At 52.2% G+C, this 14,306-nt stretch overlaps 1 protein-coding gene across 5 annotated transcripts in view; it reads left to right on the plus strand.

The window, feature by feature from the left end:
- The window catches only part of USP20 (ubiquitin specific peptidase 20), a 64,944-nt gene that overhangs the window by 26,884 nt on the left and 23,754 nt on the right, over positions 1–14,306 (plus strand). For 4 of the 5 annotated variants that reach the window (XR_016393662.1, XM_022578473.3, XM_089913853.1 and 1 more), the window contains 9 exons: positions 845–941; positions 1,305–1,374; positions 2,796–2,909; positions 4,269–4,347; positions 6,727–7,174; positions 7,551–7,691; positions 8,027–8,142; positions 8,404–8,576; positions 9,221–9,315. Coding sequence is in view for 4 of the 5 variants with exons in the window: in XM_022578473.3 (XP_022434181.2) it covers positions 845–941; positions 1,305–1,374; positions 2,796–2,909; positions 4,269–4,347; positions 6,727–7,174; positions 7,551–7,691; positions 8,027–8,142; positions 8,404–8,576; positions 9,221–9,315 (1,333 nt within the window). In the remaining variant the exon portion in view is untranslated. The remainder of the gene's footprint in view (positions 1–844; positions 942–1,304; positions 1,375–2,795; positions 2,910–4,268; positions 4,348–6,726; positions 7,175–7,550; positions 7,692–8,026; positions 8,143–8,403; positions 8,577–9,220; positions 9,316–14,306) is intronic. The other variant, XM_022578474.3, reaches the window with a different exon arrangement.

Raw genomic sequence — 14,306 nt, forward strand, 5'->3', positions numbered from 1 at the left:
GCGTGTCTGCGTGCGTGTGTGTATAGGCCAGGCATGTCTCTGTGTGTGCATGCATGTGTGTGTGTGTGGAGGCCAGGCGTGTCTGCGTGCGTGTGTGTATAGGCCAGGCATGTCTCTGTGTGTGCATGCATGTGTGTGTGTGTGTGTGTGTGTGTGTGTGTGTGTGTGTGTAGGCCAGGCATGTCTCTGTGTGTGCATGTGTGTGTGTGTGTGGAGGCCAGGCGTGTCTGCGTGCGTGTGTGTGTGTGTGTGGAGGCCAGGCGTGTCTGCGTGCGTGTGTGTGTGTGTGTGGAGGCCAGGCGTGTCTGCGTGCGTGTATGTGTGTGCAGTGCTGTCTTCTCCACGTTGGACAGCGACCACCACATAATGGGTGCTTGATAAGTGTATATAGAATACATTTGTGGACATGGTAGATATTTATGATTTTTTACAAAAAAGGCTCTGAAGAAGTATATACAAATCCTGTTTTGAGGGTGTATGTGTATTAACAGTTAAAACGCTACATAGATAAGATAGACTATCAACAGTGGTTGTCTCAGGAAAGTTGGATTGCCTGTTGTTTTTTCTGTGTTCCTGTTTTTTCCCAAATTTATTATAAATAAATTAAATTATTACTACTCATTATTGTAAGTAAAATACAAGTCACGGAGTTCCCAGGGCAAGGCCACCAATGCCCTCTCTTTCCACGGCGTCCTCTGCTCAGATGGGCTGGCTCAGTGCAGGCTGGGGGCCTGGGCTTCTCCCCCTACCCTGAACCCCAGCGGGGGAGGCACACGGGCCCCTGACCCCAACCCCTCTCCCTCCTCACCCCCCTAGTTTTCCTCACTCTGGTTCTCGAACACAGGACTCTGCACCGCCCTCCCACCCTCTGAAAGCTGTCCCCATTGCTGTGGCTGACGAAGGAGAGTCCGAGTCGGAGGACGATGACCTCAAGCCGCGAGGTGACGGCCCCACGCGCTGCGCTGCCTGGGCAGGGCGGGGTGGCCTGTGGGGCACGAGGGCTTCCCTGGGGCGCCAGCCGCCGCCCTCAGCCCTGTACAGCCATGTACCCCTGGGCGGGCCGGCCCCTCTGCACCCAGGCCACTGCCCCTGCTCGGTGCTGACGGTGGGCTGGGCTGGGTGGACGGCGGAGGGGTCCATAGGTTCCGTACACTGCGGTAACCAGAGCTGCTGGGAGTGGGGCCACGTCAGCGGACCCAGCAGGTTTCCGGGCTGGGTCCCGGGGACTCAGAACCATCCTCTATGGGTTCCTGCCGTGTCGAGATGCTCACCTTCCCCTTCCTCTGTGTGCACTGGTCTCCCAGGCCTCACGGGCATGAAGAACCTTGGCAACTCCTGCTACATGAACGCGGCCCTGCAGGCCCTGTCCAATTGGTAGGTTGCGCCTCATCTGGGAGTTGGGGCCCCCAAGCCGGGTTCTCTGTTGCCCACAGAAGCCTGTATGTGGATACACATCAAAATGCCCCAAACCACACATGCCCTCTGACCCAGCAATCCCTCCTGTTGGAATTTATCCTAAGGAGGTACCCTGAGATATTGAGAAAGCTGTCTGTGCAATGAGGTTCATCATTCTGCCGTTTACTGGGAACAGCTTAAAGGCCGATAATATCATAAATGTGTGGGGCAGCCTTACAGTGAGTTCGGGGAAAATGGTGCAGGACAATATTTATTAAAAAGAGGAGGAGCTCAGAATATGATAAGTAGGAAAAAGGAGGTTATAAACCTTTGTTTGGTGCAATCCCATTTTGGAGGGAAAATATTATTTTCCATCTAGGATAGGGTGTCCACTCCCTGAGGCTGGGACATCTCTTATTCCTGGCACTCAGGGTCTCCCACCTAGTAGGGGTTCAATGTGTGTGTGTGTGTGTGTGTGTGTGTGTGTGTGTGTGTACGTGTGTACGTGTGAGAGAGAAGGAGGGAGGGATGGGGGATACGCATACATAGAAAAGTCTAGAAGGACATGCCCCCAGATCTACAGAGTAGCTATCCTCACGTAGTAGGATTAAGGTCAGTTATTATTGTTTGCTTAGTATTTTTTAAGTTTTTCTACAGTAAATGAGTATTTCTTATGTAATAAGATAACAAAAACAAAGAAAAGGGGAGTGGGGGAGATGCTTTTGGGCTCAGGAAGGTTTCCAAGAAGGGGCTGACGGGAGGACAGGCAGTGGTTCCTCTCGTTCACACAACAGTCTTTAAAGAAAGACCCTATTTCCAAACACAATCACATTCTAAGGTACGGGGGTTAGGACTTCAGTGTATGAATTTTTTTTTGTTTTTAAATTTTTATTTATTTATTTTTGGCTGCTTTGGGGTCTTCGTGGCTGCATGCGGGCTTTCTCTAGTTGCGGTGAGCGGGGGCCGCTCTTGGTTGTGGTGCGCGGGCTCCTCATTGCGGTGGCCTCTCATTATGGAGCACGGGCTCTAGGCGCGTGGGCTTCAGGAGTTGTGGCACGTGGGCTCTAGAGCGTAGGCTCGGTAGTTGTGGCACACGGGCTTAGTTGCTCCACGGCATGTGGGATCTTCCCTCACCAGGGCTCGAACCCATCTCCCCTGCATTGGCAGGTGGATTCTCAACCACTGCGCCATCAGGAAGCCCTCAGTGTATGAATTTGGGGGGATACAATTCAGCCCATAATAGGTGGTGTCCTTCAATGCCTTCTGCAGGCATTTCTGGCTCCAGGGGGCCACAGTACATCCCACATAAGATGCTTTTGCTTCTCCACCCGGCTCTTTGTAAACAATGCCACGCTCCCCTTCTTTTCTCTTCTGACCTGGCTCCCTGCCCCGTCCCCCAGCCCCCCACTGACCCAGTTCTTCTTGGAGTGTGGAGGCCTGGTGCGTACAGACAAGAAGCCAGCCCTGTGCAAAAGTTACCAGAAGCTGGTCTCTGAGGTCTGGCACAGGAAACGGTGAGTTGACCAAGTCCCTAACCTGGGGCAGGGGTGTGGGGATGGGTTTTCTGTCGGCCCCTTGAGAGAGCACTTCCTGTGCCTTCAGCCTCTCACCATCACTTGCTGTGTTTTACCCTGTGCCATGCTTACATCAGCCCTTCGAGCTGTAGGTCATAGCCAACTCTGTTTCACAAATTGGGGAACTGAGGTTCAGAAGATTTAAGGATCTCGCTCAAGATAGCACGTCTTGTGAAAGGTGGAGCTAGAATTTGAGCCTGGTGCTGATTGAAGATGGCAGCATTTTGCAGCGTGTGTGCTGAGGTCCAGAGTTGTGTGGTGACCACTCCTAGGTCTCAGCCACATCTGTGCATGTAGGAAAGGATTTCAGAAGTGGCTGGCACTGACGTTCAGGGGCTTTAGCTCAGTGAAAAAGGACTTTAAAGACCAGAAGCCTGGGTTAGATCTGTTTCTCCAGGAAAAGTTAAAATTGGGACTAATTTAAAGGGAGTGCTGGGAATTCCCTGGCAGTCCAGTGGTTAGGACTTTCACTGCTGTGATCCGGGTTCAATCCCTGTTCGGGGAACTAAGATCCTGCAAGCTGCGCGGTGCGGCCAAAAAAACCCAAAACAAAACAAAACAACAACAACAAAAACTGTGAGCGCGTAGAAACATATTAAGTGTAAAAGCAGATTATTAAACAGTGTGATGCAATATAATTCCAATTTTAAGAAGCCACATTTAAGTGTTTACCTGCATGTAATTTTGTATATGCATCTGTATTTTCGTGGAAAAATCTGGAAATCTTAATGGTAGTTATCGCTGGGTGGGGCTGTTAGTGTTGATGATTCTTTGTTGTGCTTTTCTGAGATTTTCTGTTTTTCAATCATGAACATGTATTTTTTTTTTAAAGCAGCTGTCATTTTTATTTATTTTTATTTATTTATTTAGCCACGCCACGCCGCGTGCAGGATCTTAGTTCCCCGACTAGGGTTTAGACCCATGCGCCCTGCAGTGGAAGCACACAGTCTTAACCACTGGACCACCAGGGATGTCCCCATGTATTACTTTTGAAATTAGAAAACCACAATAAACATTTTATAATGAGAACAGTTTTAGGGTAGCTTGTCACGGGCTGGTGGGACACGATGCCATCCCAGGCAGGAGCGTTTTGCCTCACTGAACCATGACTTGACGTTTTCCTTCTTGACCTTAGAGATGTGCAAACCTGCTGGGGCTGCTGGCCGGGTTAGCACCTCCCAAAGTTGTACTAAACGCATCACTGAGTCTGCTCTGGTTGTACTGGCTGCCCGGCTGCCCTCATGGGCTTGAGCAGCTCAGAGCAGGCCACCTGTACTAACGGGTCTGGTCTTCCTACAGCCCCAGCTACGTGGTTCCCACCAGCCTGTCCCATGGGATCAAGTTGGTCAACCCGATGTTCCGAGGCTATGCCCAGCAGGTAGGCCGTCCGAGCTGCCCGGGGGACACACCCAGGGCTGTAACTTACCAGGCCTGGCTTTGAAGCCAAGACCAGTGTGGAAATCGGCAGCAGCAGCTCTGCTTTGCCAGGCAGGGCTCCTGGATCAGACCTGCTGCCTGAGCCCTTCACCTGTGTGGGGACGTGGGGGCCTCCCGGCAACCTGGTGTTTTCCCCACTCAACAGCTGGGGAGACTGAGGCTCAGCGGCCAAGTCCTCACCCGCTCACCACGTACCGGTTACACAGCTGGTACATGGCAGAGGGGAAAGTTGAGCTCAGGCTGCCTTATCTCCAGGCGCGTGCACCTCAGCACTCACTCAAATCGGCATGTGGTTTCTTGTTCCCCAAGTCGCAGGCAGAATTTCACTTTTATTAAAGTAAACATTTTGATGACAAGTTTTTGTAAATCTAGAGAATCCCTCTGAAACCAGTGATATCTTTCTATGGTGTAAAATCATGGGCCCAAGATGAAGCAGAATGCAGCCACACACCTCCCCCTGCCCCAGGCTGACCGTTCAAGTGGTCCAAGTCCTGCCCCAGAGTGGGGTTTCGCTGCTGGCCTGAACCTGTTTGCACTGCCGATGCTGCTGCCTGCGTGGGGGGCCCAGGAACAGAGCAGCGGTCACCGAGGGATGCCCTTGGCCCCCCTCCTTCGGCCCCCACTCTCCCCAGGGTGAGGGCTGCTGGGCCTTTCTCTGCTCACACCCTCAGTTGGTTGAACACTTGGCCTCTGCCTGAGAAGCCCAGCGTTGCCTCCACACCGCCCTTTCTGGGGGGTGATAATACCCACGGTGATCAGAATCCACCATGCACCGTTTATTAAGTGGTCAGTTCCTGCCACATAAGGTCAGCCCTGTTTCTACTCACAGAACTCTCATGAAGTGGGCCCCGTCATCACCTTCACGTTATAGGTAAGGAGCTGAGGCTGAGAGAGGTTCTACGAGTGGCTCAGGTCACACAGTGCACAGCGGCAGGGACGGGATTTAGGCTTACCTGAGCCGTCCCTCACCGCAGCGCTGCCCTCCCTGTACAAGGACCCCTGCTGGCCCTCAGGCTCTCGGTGAGGACACCGGGGAGCAGGGCTGCTCGGCTGTTGCCCAACATGCACTCGACTCCAAAGCATCCCTTTCTGTGGATCTTGGACGTAGCACAGGGGACGTTTTTGAGTCTGAAACATACAGGTAGCTGTAGGCCTCTCTTAATGGCCAGAGGATGCTGTCATGCTTCCACATGGCTTGAGATTTTAGCAATGAACACAGGGTACTTTTGTTAAAAGGAAGAAGCAGAAAGAAAAGTAGATGACGTATTGAGGGCCTGTTTCTTAAAAGAACCTTTCAGTGTCCCTGACACACAGGACACACGTCTCCTACCCCCTCCCTGATGCTCGATGTAATCCAGCCAGAGCCCTCTCCTCCCTCTGCTAGAATTGAGAAAGCGAGGCCTTTCTCTCCATATCGGTGACCTGAGGCTTTGGGTGCTTGGCTGGGTCTGGCCACTGTGTGATCCCCGCCTCATTGGGCAGGAGTTGGGCTCGGGAGCTGCTTCTGACATCCAGGGCAGGTACTGTGAGGGACAGGACTGGACTTTGAACCCAGTGGCCCCACACAGCACCAAGTGTCCCCAGCTGTCAGAGGCCGGCCACCATCAGCTTCTGACCTTTTAAAGCGCCTCCTGTGTGCACTGCTCACGGCTGGGCCAGAGGCCTCGCTGCCCTGGCTTCCTCTGGGTTATGACGTAGCCACAGTGTAGCCAGAATAACAACGTCACTGCTGGGATTTGAGACCTGGCCAACCCGAAGAGGCACCTTAGTCCGAGTCATGCCCAGGCCTGCGCGAAGCCTGTTCTCCTGCACCAGTCACAATGGCAGGGGAAGGCGTGGGCACGGGGGCTGGCGAAGGACTGGAAGGGCAGAGAGAAGAGGCAGGTCAAGGATGCAGGCAGCCCGGCCTGCTGGGTGGCATTGCTCCCTCCCTGTGGAACTCAGCTGAGCGCTCACCTGCAGACACACTCACAGTGTCACCTTTGTCCTACTCGGGCTCCCTGCCCACCATCACTGTCCCCTCCTTTAGGGAGCAAGGCGACTTTAATGGCTGAACGCGATATGTCCACTCTCTCCCATGCTGAGTTGGGAGCAGGGCCGCAGGTGATGGAGAGCAGGAGCTGGGAGTCAGGTGGACCTGGCTCACCACCTCTGCTCTGCCGCTTCACAGCGCGAGACCTGGGAGGGGTCGGGCAGCCTCTCGAGGCTCAACGTCCTCCTCAGTAGGAGGGGGCTTAGGACAGCCGTGTTGAGGAGGCCACTGTGAAGGGTGCCCGTATGGGCCCCCCAGCATCCGTGTCGACGCCGCCCCTGGTTCCAGGACACCCAAGAGTTCCTGCGCTGCCTGATGGACCAGCTGCACGAGGAGCTCAAGGAGCCCGTGGTGGCCGCGGCGGCAGCGCTGACCGAGGCTCGGGACTCAGACTCGAGCGACACGGATGAGAAGCGGGAGGGCGACCGGAGCCCATCAGAGGACGAGTTCCTGTCCTGCGACTCCAGCAGCGACCGCGGTGAGGGCGACGGGCAGGGGCGCGGCGGGGGCGGCCCCCAGGCTGAGACGGAGCTGCTGGTCGCGGACGAGGCGGGCCGCGCCATCTCCGAGAAGGAGCGCATGAAGGACCGCAAGTTCTCGTGGGGCCAGCAGCGCACCAACTCGGAGCAGGTGGACGAGGACGCCGACGTGGACACCGCCATGGCCGCCCTGAACCAGCAGCCCACGGACACGCAGCCGCCGTCACCGCGGTCCACCAGCCCCTGCCGGACACCAGGTACCAGCCAAGCCCCTCGGGGCATCGCGGCCCCGTTTGTCCAGCTCCTGCTGGGGGGCAGAGCACCCACAGCCTGCTCAGCTCCGCCCCACCCTGGGGGGCTCTCCCACGAGACCCGACTTAATGGTGAGAAATCGGGTAAATGATGTGTCCAGACTCACTTGGACTCAGCGCCCGCCTGAGCCCTCCGCTGGGAACGGGAAGGGTGTGGACAGTGCGTTCTGCGTGGGGCTGGAGGGTTGGGGTGGGCCCAGGACAGAGGAGGTGTGGTGGGTTCAGGCCTCAGTCCCCTTAGGAGGCGCTGGCAGGTCTTCCTGACCAGGCCCGGGGCTGGCTCGGCTGCCCTGCCCCAGCACGGTCCCCCCTTTGCCCCCAGAGCCGGACAACGAGGCCCACATGCGCAGCGCCTCTCGCCCCTGCAGCCCTGTCCACCTCCACGAGGGCCACGCCAAGCTGGCCAGCAGCCCTCCTCGTGCGAGCCCCGTGAGGATGGGGCCGTCCTACGTGCTCAAGAAAGGTTCGGGGGAGCGGGCGGGCAGGGAAGGTGGGCAGGGCATCCCCGCATGGAGCTCGGGGCTGGGGTGGAAGTCGCACCTCTGGCTGCCGTTTTTGGGTTTGGAGCGCTCTTTACCAGGGGTTGGGCTGCCGAACTCCTCACGCAGTGTCTCTGAACCCTCTAACACGGCTGGGACACGAGTGGGGCCCCATCCCACAGACGATGAGTGAGGCGCCGGAAGGTGAAGAGACAGCCAGTCACATGACTCATACAGATTTGACTCCAAGTCCTAGCACCCACCCCTTGCCCCAGACAGGCCAGTGGGGGCTGGGCCTAGCCCTGTGCTGTGCCCCCAGCCCAGGTACCGAGCTCCGGCAGCCGGCGGCGGAAGGAGCAGCGCTACCGCAGCGTCATCTCAGACATCTTCGACGGCTCCATCCTCAGCCTCGTGCAGTGTCTCACCTGTGACCGGGTGGGCGCCCTGGGGGAGGGGAGGGACGCACCGGGGTCCTCACGCAGCTTGGGGGTTGGGCGCTGGTTCTCTGCCTGGTGCCCCCTGCCTTTCTCTGGGGGTGGGCCCCGGTTGTGGGCCTCCCGTGTCCTGGGCTCGGGAGCAGGCTCTCTGCCCCACACCTGCCCTCTGGTGGCTGGGGTTTGGGGTGCAAACTCTGGTTGGTCTGGGCAGGGCGGAACGCTGGGAAGTGGAGACCCAGGCTGACCTTCGACCCCACAGGTGTCCACCACGGTGGAGACATTCCAGGACCTGTCGCTGCCCATTCCTGGCAAGGAAGACCTGGCCAAGCTCCACTCGGCCATCTACCAGAATGTGCCAGCCAAGCCGGGTTCCTGTGGGGACAGCTCCACCGCCCAGGGCTGGCTGGCCTTTATCGTGGAGTATATCCGACGGTACGCCACCTTCCCGCCTGCTAGAGACACAAGACCACCCAGGCCTGGCCTTTCTGGAACTCGCAGGCTGACAGGCGACAGACCTTTAACAGCAAAGTACAAGCTTTTGCAGGGCTGAGGGTGTAGTTCGGAAGGGAGCTTGAGGCTGAAGGGGGCTCGGGGGTTTGCCAAGTGGGGTGGGAGTGCTCCTCAGCCGTTCTGGGGTGGCCTGGTTCGGGTGGGCCTCTGGATCGGAAAGAGTGTGACCAAGGGGCAGCCGGAAAGGGGGGCAGCGGCTGGAGTGCAGGCCTGGCCCTGTAGGGAGCGCCGTGGTGGCCTTCCGGAGTCCCCACTGTGTGCCCCAAGGCCGGCTTTACCTGCCTGATGTCAGGAACCTGTACTCTGCCCAGAAGACAGGCCAGCGTGATTGGGGCCCCTTCACAGATAAGGAAGGCGAGACTCGGGGGGAAGTGATGTCGCCCTCCCAAGGACACGGAGCTGCTGGCTGGCGGTCCCAGGCTTCCGGCTCCAGACTTCCGCCCATTCCACCCACCGGGGCCAAGCTGCCCGTCTGGGCCCAAACGGACCCCAACCCAAAGGCCCCCACGTCTTACTCTCGCCGAGGCCCCGGCAGCACCCCCGCCAACCCCTTTCTGTCTCTGTAGGTTCGTGGTATCCTGTACCCCCAGCTGGTTTTGGGGTCCGGTGGTCACCCTGGAAGACTGCCTTGCCGCCTTCTTCGCCGCTGATGAGCTGAAGGGTGAGTGGACCCGGCTGGCTGGGTCAGCACACCGTGCAGGGATTCTGGGACGCACTGTCAGAGTCCCACCCCCGCCTGCCAGGCTGGGCCTGGGACCGCACACTCCCGCAGCCCCGCCGCCTGTAGCTCTTAGGGGTTCACCTGTTTTCCTTCCTTTACCTGCTCGGTGGACGAAAAGGAGAACAGTCTTTAATTTTCCTTGATTATTGATGAGCTTGAACTTTTTTTTTTTTAAGTGTATTGGCTGTACTTCTTATTTTAAAATTTCCCATTCCTGTCCCTTTCCTGTTTTTCTGTTCAGTGATTGGCATCACACTAACCTTTGGGAAAACTCTTTTTGTTTAATTTTTAATTGTGGTAAGATATACATAACATAAAATGAACCATCACAGCCGTTTTTAAGTGTTCAGTTCAGTTGTATTAACTATATTCATACTATTGTGCAACCAATCTCCAGAATGTTCTCATCTTGCAGAACTGAAACTATCCCTTAAATAGCAACTCCCTATTCCCCCTTCCACCCACCCCCAGGCACCCACCATCCTACTTTCTGTCTCTATGAATTTGACTATTCTAGGTTCCTCATCTAAGTCAAATCATACGGTGATTGTCCTTCTGTGACTAGTCTACATCTATTAGCGTAATGTCCTCAGGGCTCATCCATGTTGTAGCAAGTGAAGGATTTCCTTACTTTTTTTTTTTTTTTTAATAAATTTATTTATTTTTGGCTGCATTGGGGCTTGGTTGCTACGCACGGCCTTTCTCTAGTTGCGGCGAGCGGGGGCTACTCTTCGTCGCGGTGCGCGGGCTTCTCATTGTGGTGGCTTCTCTTGTGGCGGAGCATGGGCTTTAGGCACGCGGGCTTCAGTAGTTGTGGCGCGCGGGCTCAGTAGTTGTGGCGCACAGGCTTAGTTGCTCCGCGGCATGTGGAAACTTCCCGGACCAGCAATCGAACCCGTGTCCCCTGCATTGGCAGGTGGATTCCCAACCACTGCACCACCAGGGGAAGCCCCTCCTTCCTTTTTGAAGGCTGAATAATATTCCATCGTGTAAATGGGCCACATTTTGTTTATTTGTCATCTGTCAATGGACACTTGGGCTGCTCCCACCTTTTGGCTCTTGTGAATAATGCTGTGATGAGCCGTGGATGCACAGATATCTCTTCAAGATAGTGATTTCATTTCCTTTGGTTATATACCCAGAAGTGGCACTGCTGGATTATATGATCGATCTATTTTTAATTTTTTGAGGAACCGCCATACCGTTTTCCTTGATAGCTGTACCAATTTACATTCCCACTAATAGTGCACAAGGGTTCCCTTTTCTCTACATCCTTGCCAACACTTGTACTCTCTTGTCTTTTAAAAAAAATCTCTTCCTGGGAATTCCCTGGCGGTCCAGTGTTAGGACTCCGCACTTTCACTGCCAAGGGCCCGGCTTCAGTGCCTGGTAGGGGAACTAAGATCCCACAAGCCACGTGGCACAGCCAAAAATAAACAAACAAACAAATAAATAATTTTTTTTAAATCTCTTTCTTTTTGACAGTAGCCATTCTGACAGGTGTGAGGTGGTGTCTCACTGTGGTTTTGATCTGCATTTCCCTGATGATTAGTGATGTGGAGCATCTTTTCATGTGCCTGTTGGCCATCGGTACATCTTCTCTGGAGAAATGCCTATTTAGATTCTCGGCCCATTTTTAAACTGTACTATTTGTGTTTTGCTATTGGCTTGTATGAATTCTTTATATATTTTGGATGTTAACCCCTAATCTGATATATGGTTTCTAAACTATTTCCTACCATGCTGTAGGTTGCCTCCTCATTTTGTTGATTGTTTCTTTTGCTGTGCAGAAGCTTTTTAGTTTGATGTAGTCCCACGTGTTTACTTTTGCTTTTGTTGCTTGTGCTTTTGGTGTCATATCCAAAGAATCATTGCCAAGACCAATGTCAAGGAGTTTTTCCCTATGTTTTCTTCTAAGTGTTATGGTGTCAGGTCTTACATTTAAGTCTTTAACTGATTTCAAGTCGATATTTGTGAGTGAGGTGAGATAGGGGTAAAATTTCATTCTTTTGCATGTGAACATCCAGTTTTCCCAACACTGTTTATTGAAAAGATTATCTTTTCCCTATTGAGGATTCTTGGCTCCCTTGCCAAATATTAGTGGACCATATATGCATGGGTTTATCTCTGGCCTCTCAATTCTGTTCATTGTTCTATGTGTCTGTTTTTATGCCAGTACCATACTGTTTTGTTTTGTTTTTAATTTGGTCACACCGCATGCAGAATCTTAGTTCCCCGACCAGGAATCAAACCTGTGTCCCCTGCAGTGGGAGGGCAGAGTCTTAACCACTGGACCGCCAGGGAAGTCCCAGTACCGTACTCTTCTGATAACTGTAGTTTTGTAGGAGAGTTTGAAATCAGGAAATGTGATGCCTCCAGCTTTGTTCTTCTTTCTCAAGATTGTTTTGGTTATTTGGGATCTTTTGTAGTTACATATGAATTTCAGGATTTTTTTTTTCTATATCTATGAAAACATCATTGGATTGCTTTGAATCTATAGATGACTTTGGGTAAGATGGACATTTTAACAATATTTCTTCTGCTCCATGACCACAGGCTATCTCTTTATTTGTGTCATTGTGTGGGAACAACTCAGTCTTCCTCCTGTGTGTCTCTCCTCTACTCTCACACTACTACCACACAGCACTTTGGACACCAGGTGTCTGGTGGTTTTCCCACGCCAAGCAATTATGCAACACCAGCCAGGGATCCTACAGTTTCACTTGATTCCGACACTATCTACCTGGAGATAGCATCAGATCCCACAGGTTAAGGACTCAGTCCTACAAGACCTCCCCCTCCCCAACTTCAGACGCCAGTGCAGGTTGTCCCCTGGGCTTCTGACTGGCTGGCTATAGACGGGAGGTTCCAGCGGCCCCCTCCTTGGCTTCAATTAGAGCAGCTAGAGCGGCTCGGCTCGCAGAACTCAGAGAAACATTTTGTTACTAGGTGACTGGTTTACGATAAAAGGATATAACTCAGGAAGAGCCAGATGGAAGGGGCGCATCGGGCAAGGCATGTGGGAAGGGGCCTGGAGCTTTCATTTGCTCTGGGCATGACCCTTTCCCCAAACTTCCCCATGTTCACCAGCCCAGAAGCTTTCCAAAGCCCATACTGTTGGTATTTAATGGAGGCTTCTTCATGTAGGTATGATCAATTATTAGCTCCATCTCTAGCCCCTCTCCCCTCTCTGAAGAATGCCAGGTGGTGCTGAAACTTCCAAACTTCCAGTTATGGCTTGGTCTTCCGGGTGGCCAGCCCCAATCCAGAAGCCCACCCAGAGTCACCTCGTCAGAACAAAAGACCCTGCCATCACTCAGGAAATTGCAAGGGATTTAGGAGCTCTGTATTAGAAACCCTGGTCAAAGACCAAATATTAGAACAAAAGATGCTCCCAGTGCTCTTATCACTTGGGAAATTACAAGGACTTTAAGAGCTCTGTGCCAGGAACCTCGGGGAGAGCCCACTATGTATATTTTCTATTATCTCACATCCACCTTCAATTCCTTTCATCAGCGTCTCCTAGTTCTCAGTGTACAAATCTTTCACTTCCTTGGTTAAGTTTACTCCTATATGTTTTATTGTTTCTGATGCTTTTGTAGATGGGATTGTTTATTTCTCATTCAGGCATTTTATCATTAGTGTATAGAAATGCAGCTGATTTTCATATGTTGATTTTGTGTCTTGCAACTTTACCAAATTAGTTTGTCAGTTCTAAGAGTTTTTGTGGCGTCTTAAGGTTTTTTATGTAAAAGATCGTGTCATCTACAGAGACAGTTTTACTTCCTCTTTTCCTATTTGGATGCCTTTTCTTTTTCTTGCCTTTCTCTGACTTCCAGTACTATGTTCAATAGAAGTGGTGAGATTGGGCATCTTTGCCTCGTTCCTGATTTTAGAGGAAAAGCTTTTATCTTTTCACTGTTGAGTATGATATTAGCTATGGGTTTATCATATATGGCCTTGATGATGTTGAATGCATTCCTTCCGCACCCAATTTGTTGAGACCTTTTATCATGAAAGGGTAATTGAAATTTGTCACATGCTTTTTCTGTATCTATTGAGAGGATCATATGATTTTTATCCTTCATTCTATTAATGTAGTGTATCATGTTCATTGATTTGCGTATGATAAACCATCCTTTACAACCCAGAGATAAATTTCACTTGATCATGGTGTATGATCCTTTTAATATGCTGTTGAAGTCAGTTTGCTGGTATTTTTTTTTTTTTTTTTTTGCGGTACGCGGGCCTCTCACTGCTGTGGCCTCTCCCGTTGCAGAGCACAGGCTCTGGATGCGCAGGCTCAGTGGCCATGGCTCACGGGCCCAGCCGCTCCGCGGCATGTGGGATCTTCCCGGACCGGGGCACGAACCCGCGTCCACTGCATCGGCAGGCGGATTCTCAACCACTGCGCCACCAGGGAAGCCCAGTTTGCTAGTATTTGTTGAGAATTTTCCCGTCTATATTCATCAGGGATATTGGCCTGTAGTTTCCTTTTCTTGTAGTGTCCTTATCTGGCTTTGCCATCAGTATAAAATGAGTTTGGGAGTCCTCCTTCCTCTTCAATTTTTTGGAAGAGTTTGAGAAGAATTGTTAATTCTTCTTTAAATGTTTGGGAGAATTCACTGGTGAAACCGTCTGGTCCTGGGCTTCTCTTTGTTAGGAGGTTTTTTTTTATTACTGCTTCAATCTCCTTAGTCATTGGTGTTTTCAGATTTTCCATATCTTCATAATTCAGTCTGGGTAGGTTGTATGTTTCTAAGTATTTATCCGTTTCTTCTAGGTTATCCAATTTGTTGTGTTGGTGTATAGTTGGTCATGGGAGTCTCCTTTGATCCTTTATACTTCTGTAGTGTCTGTTGTATGTCTCTTCTTTCACTTATAATTTTGTTTGAGTCCTCTTTTTTTCTTGGTTAATCTAGCTAAAGATT

The sequence above is a fragment of the Delphinapterus leucas genome, chromosome 6, assembly GCF_059928025.1.
Source record: "Delphinapterus leucas isolate spDelLeu-1000000601 "Yukka" chromosome 6, BTC_Dleu_Yukka2, whole genome shotgun sequence".
NCBI classification, from domain to species: Eukaryota; Metazoa; Chordata; class Mammalia; order Artiodactyla; family Monodontidae; genus Delphinapterus; species Delphinapterus leucas.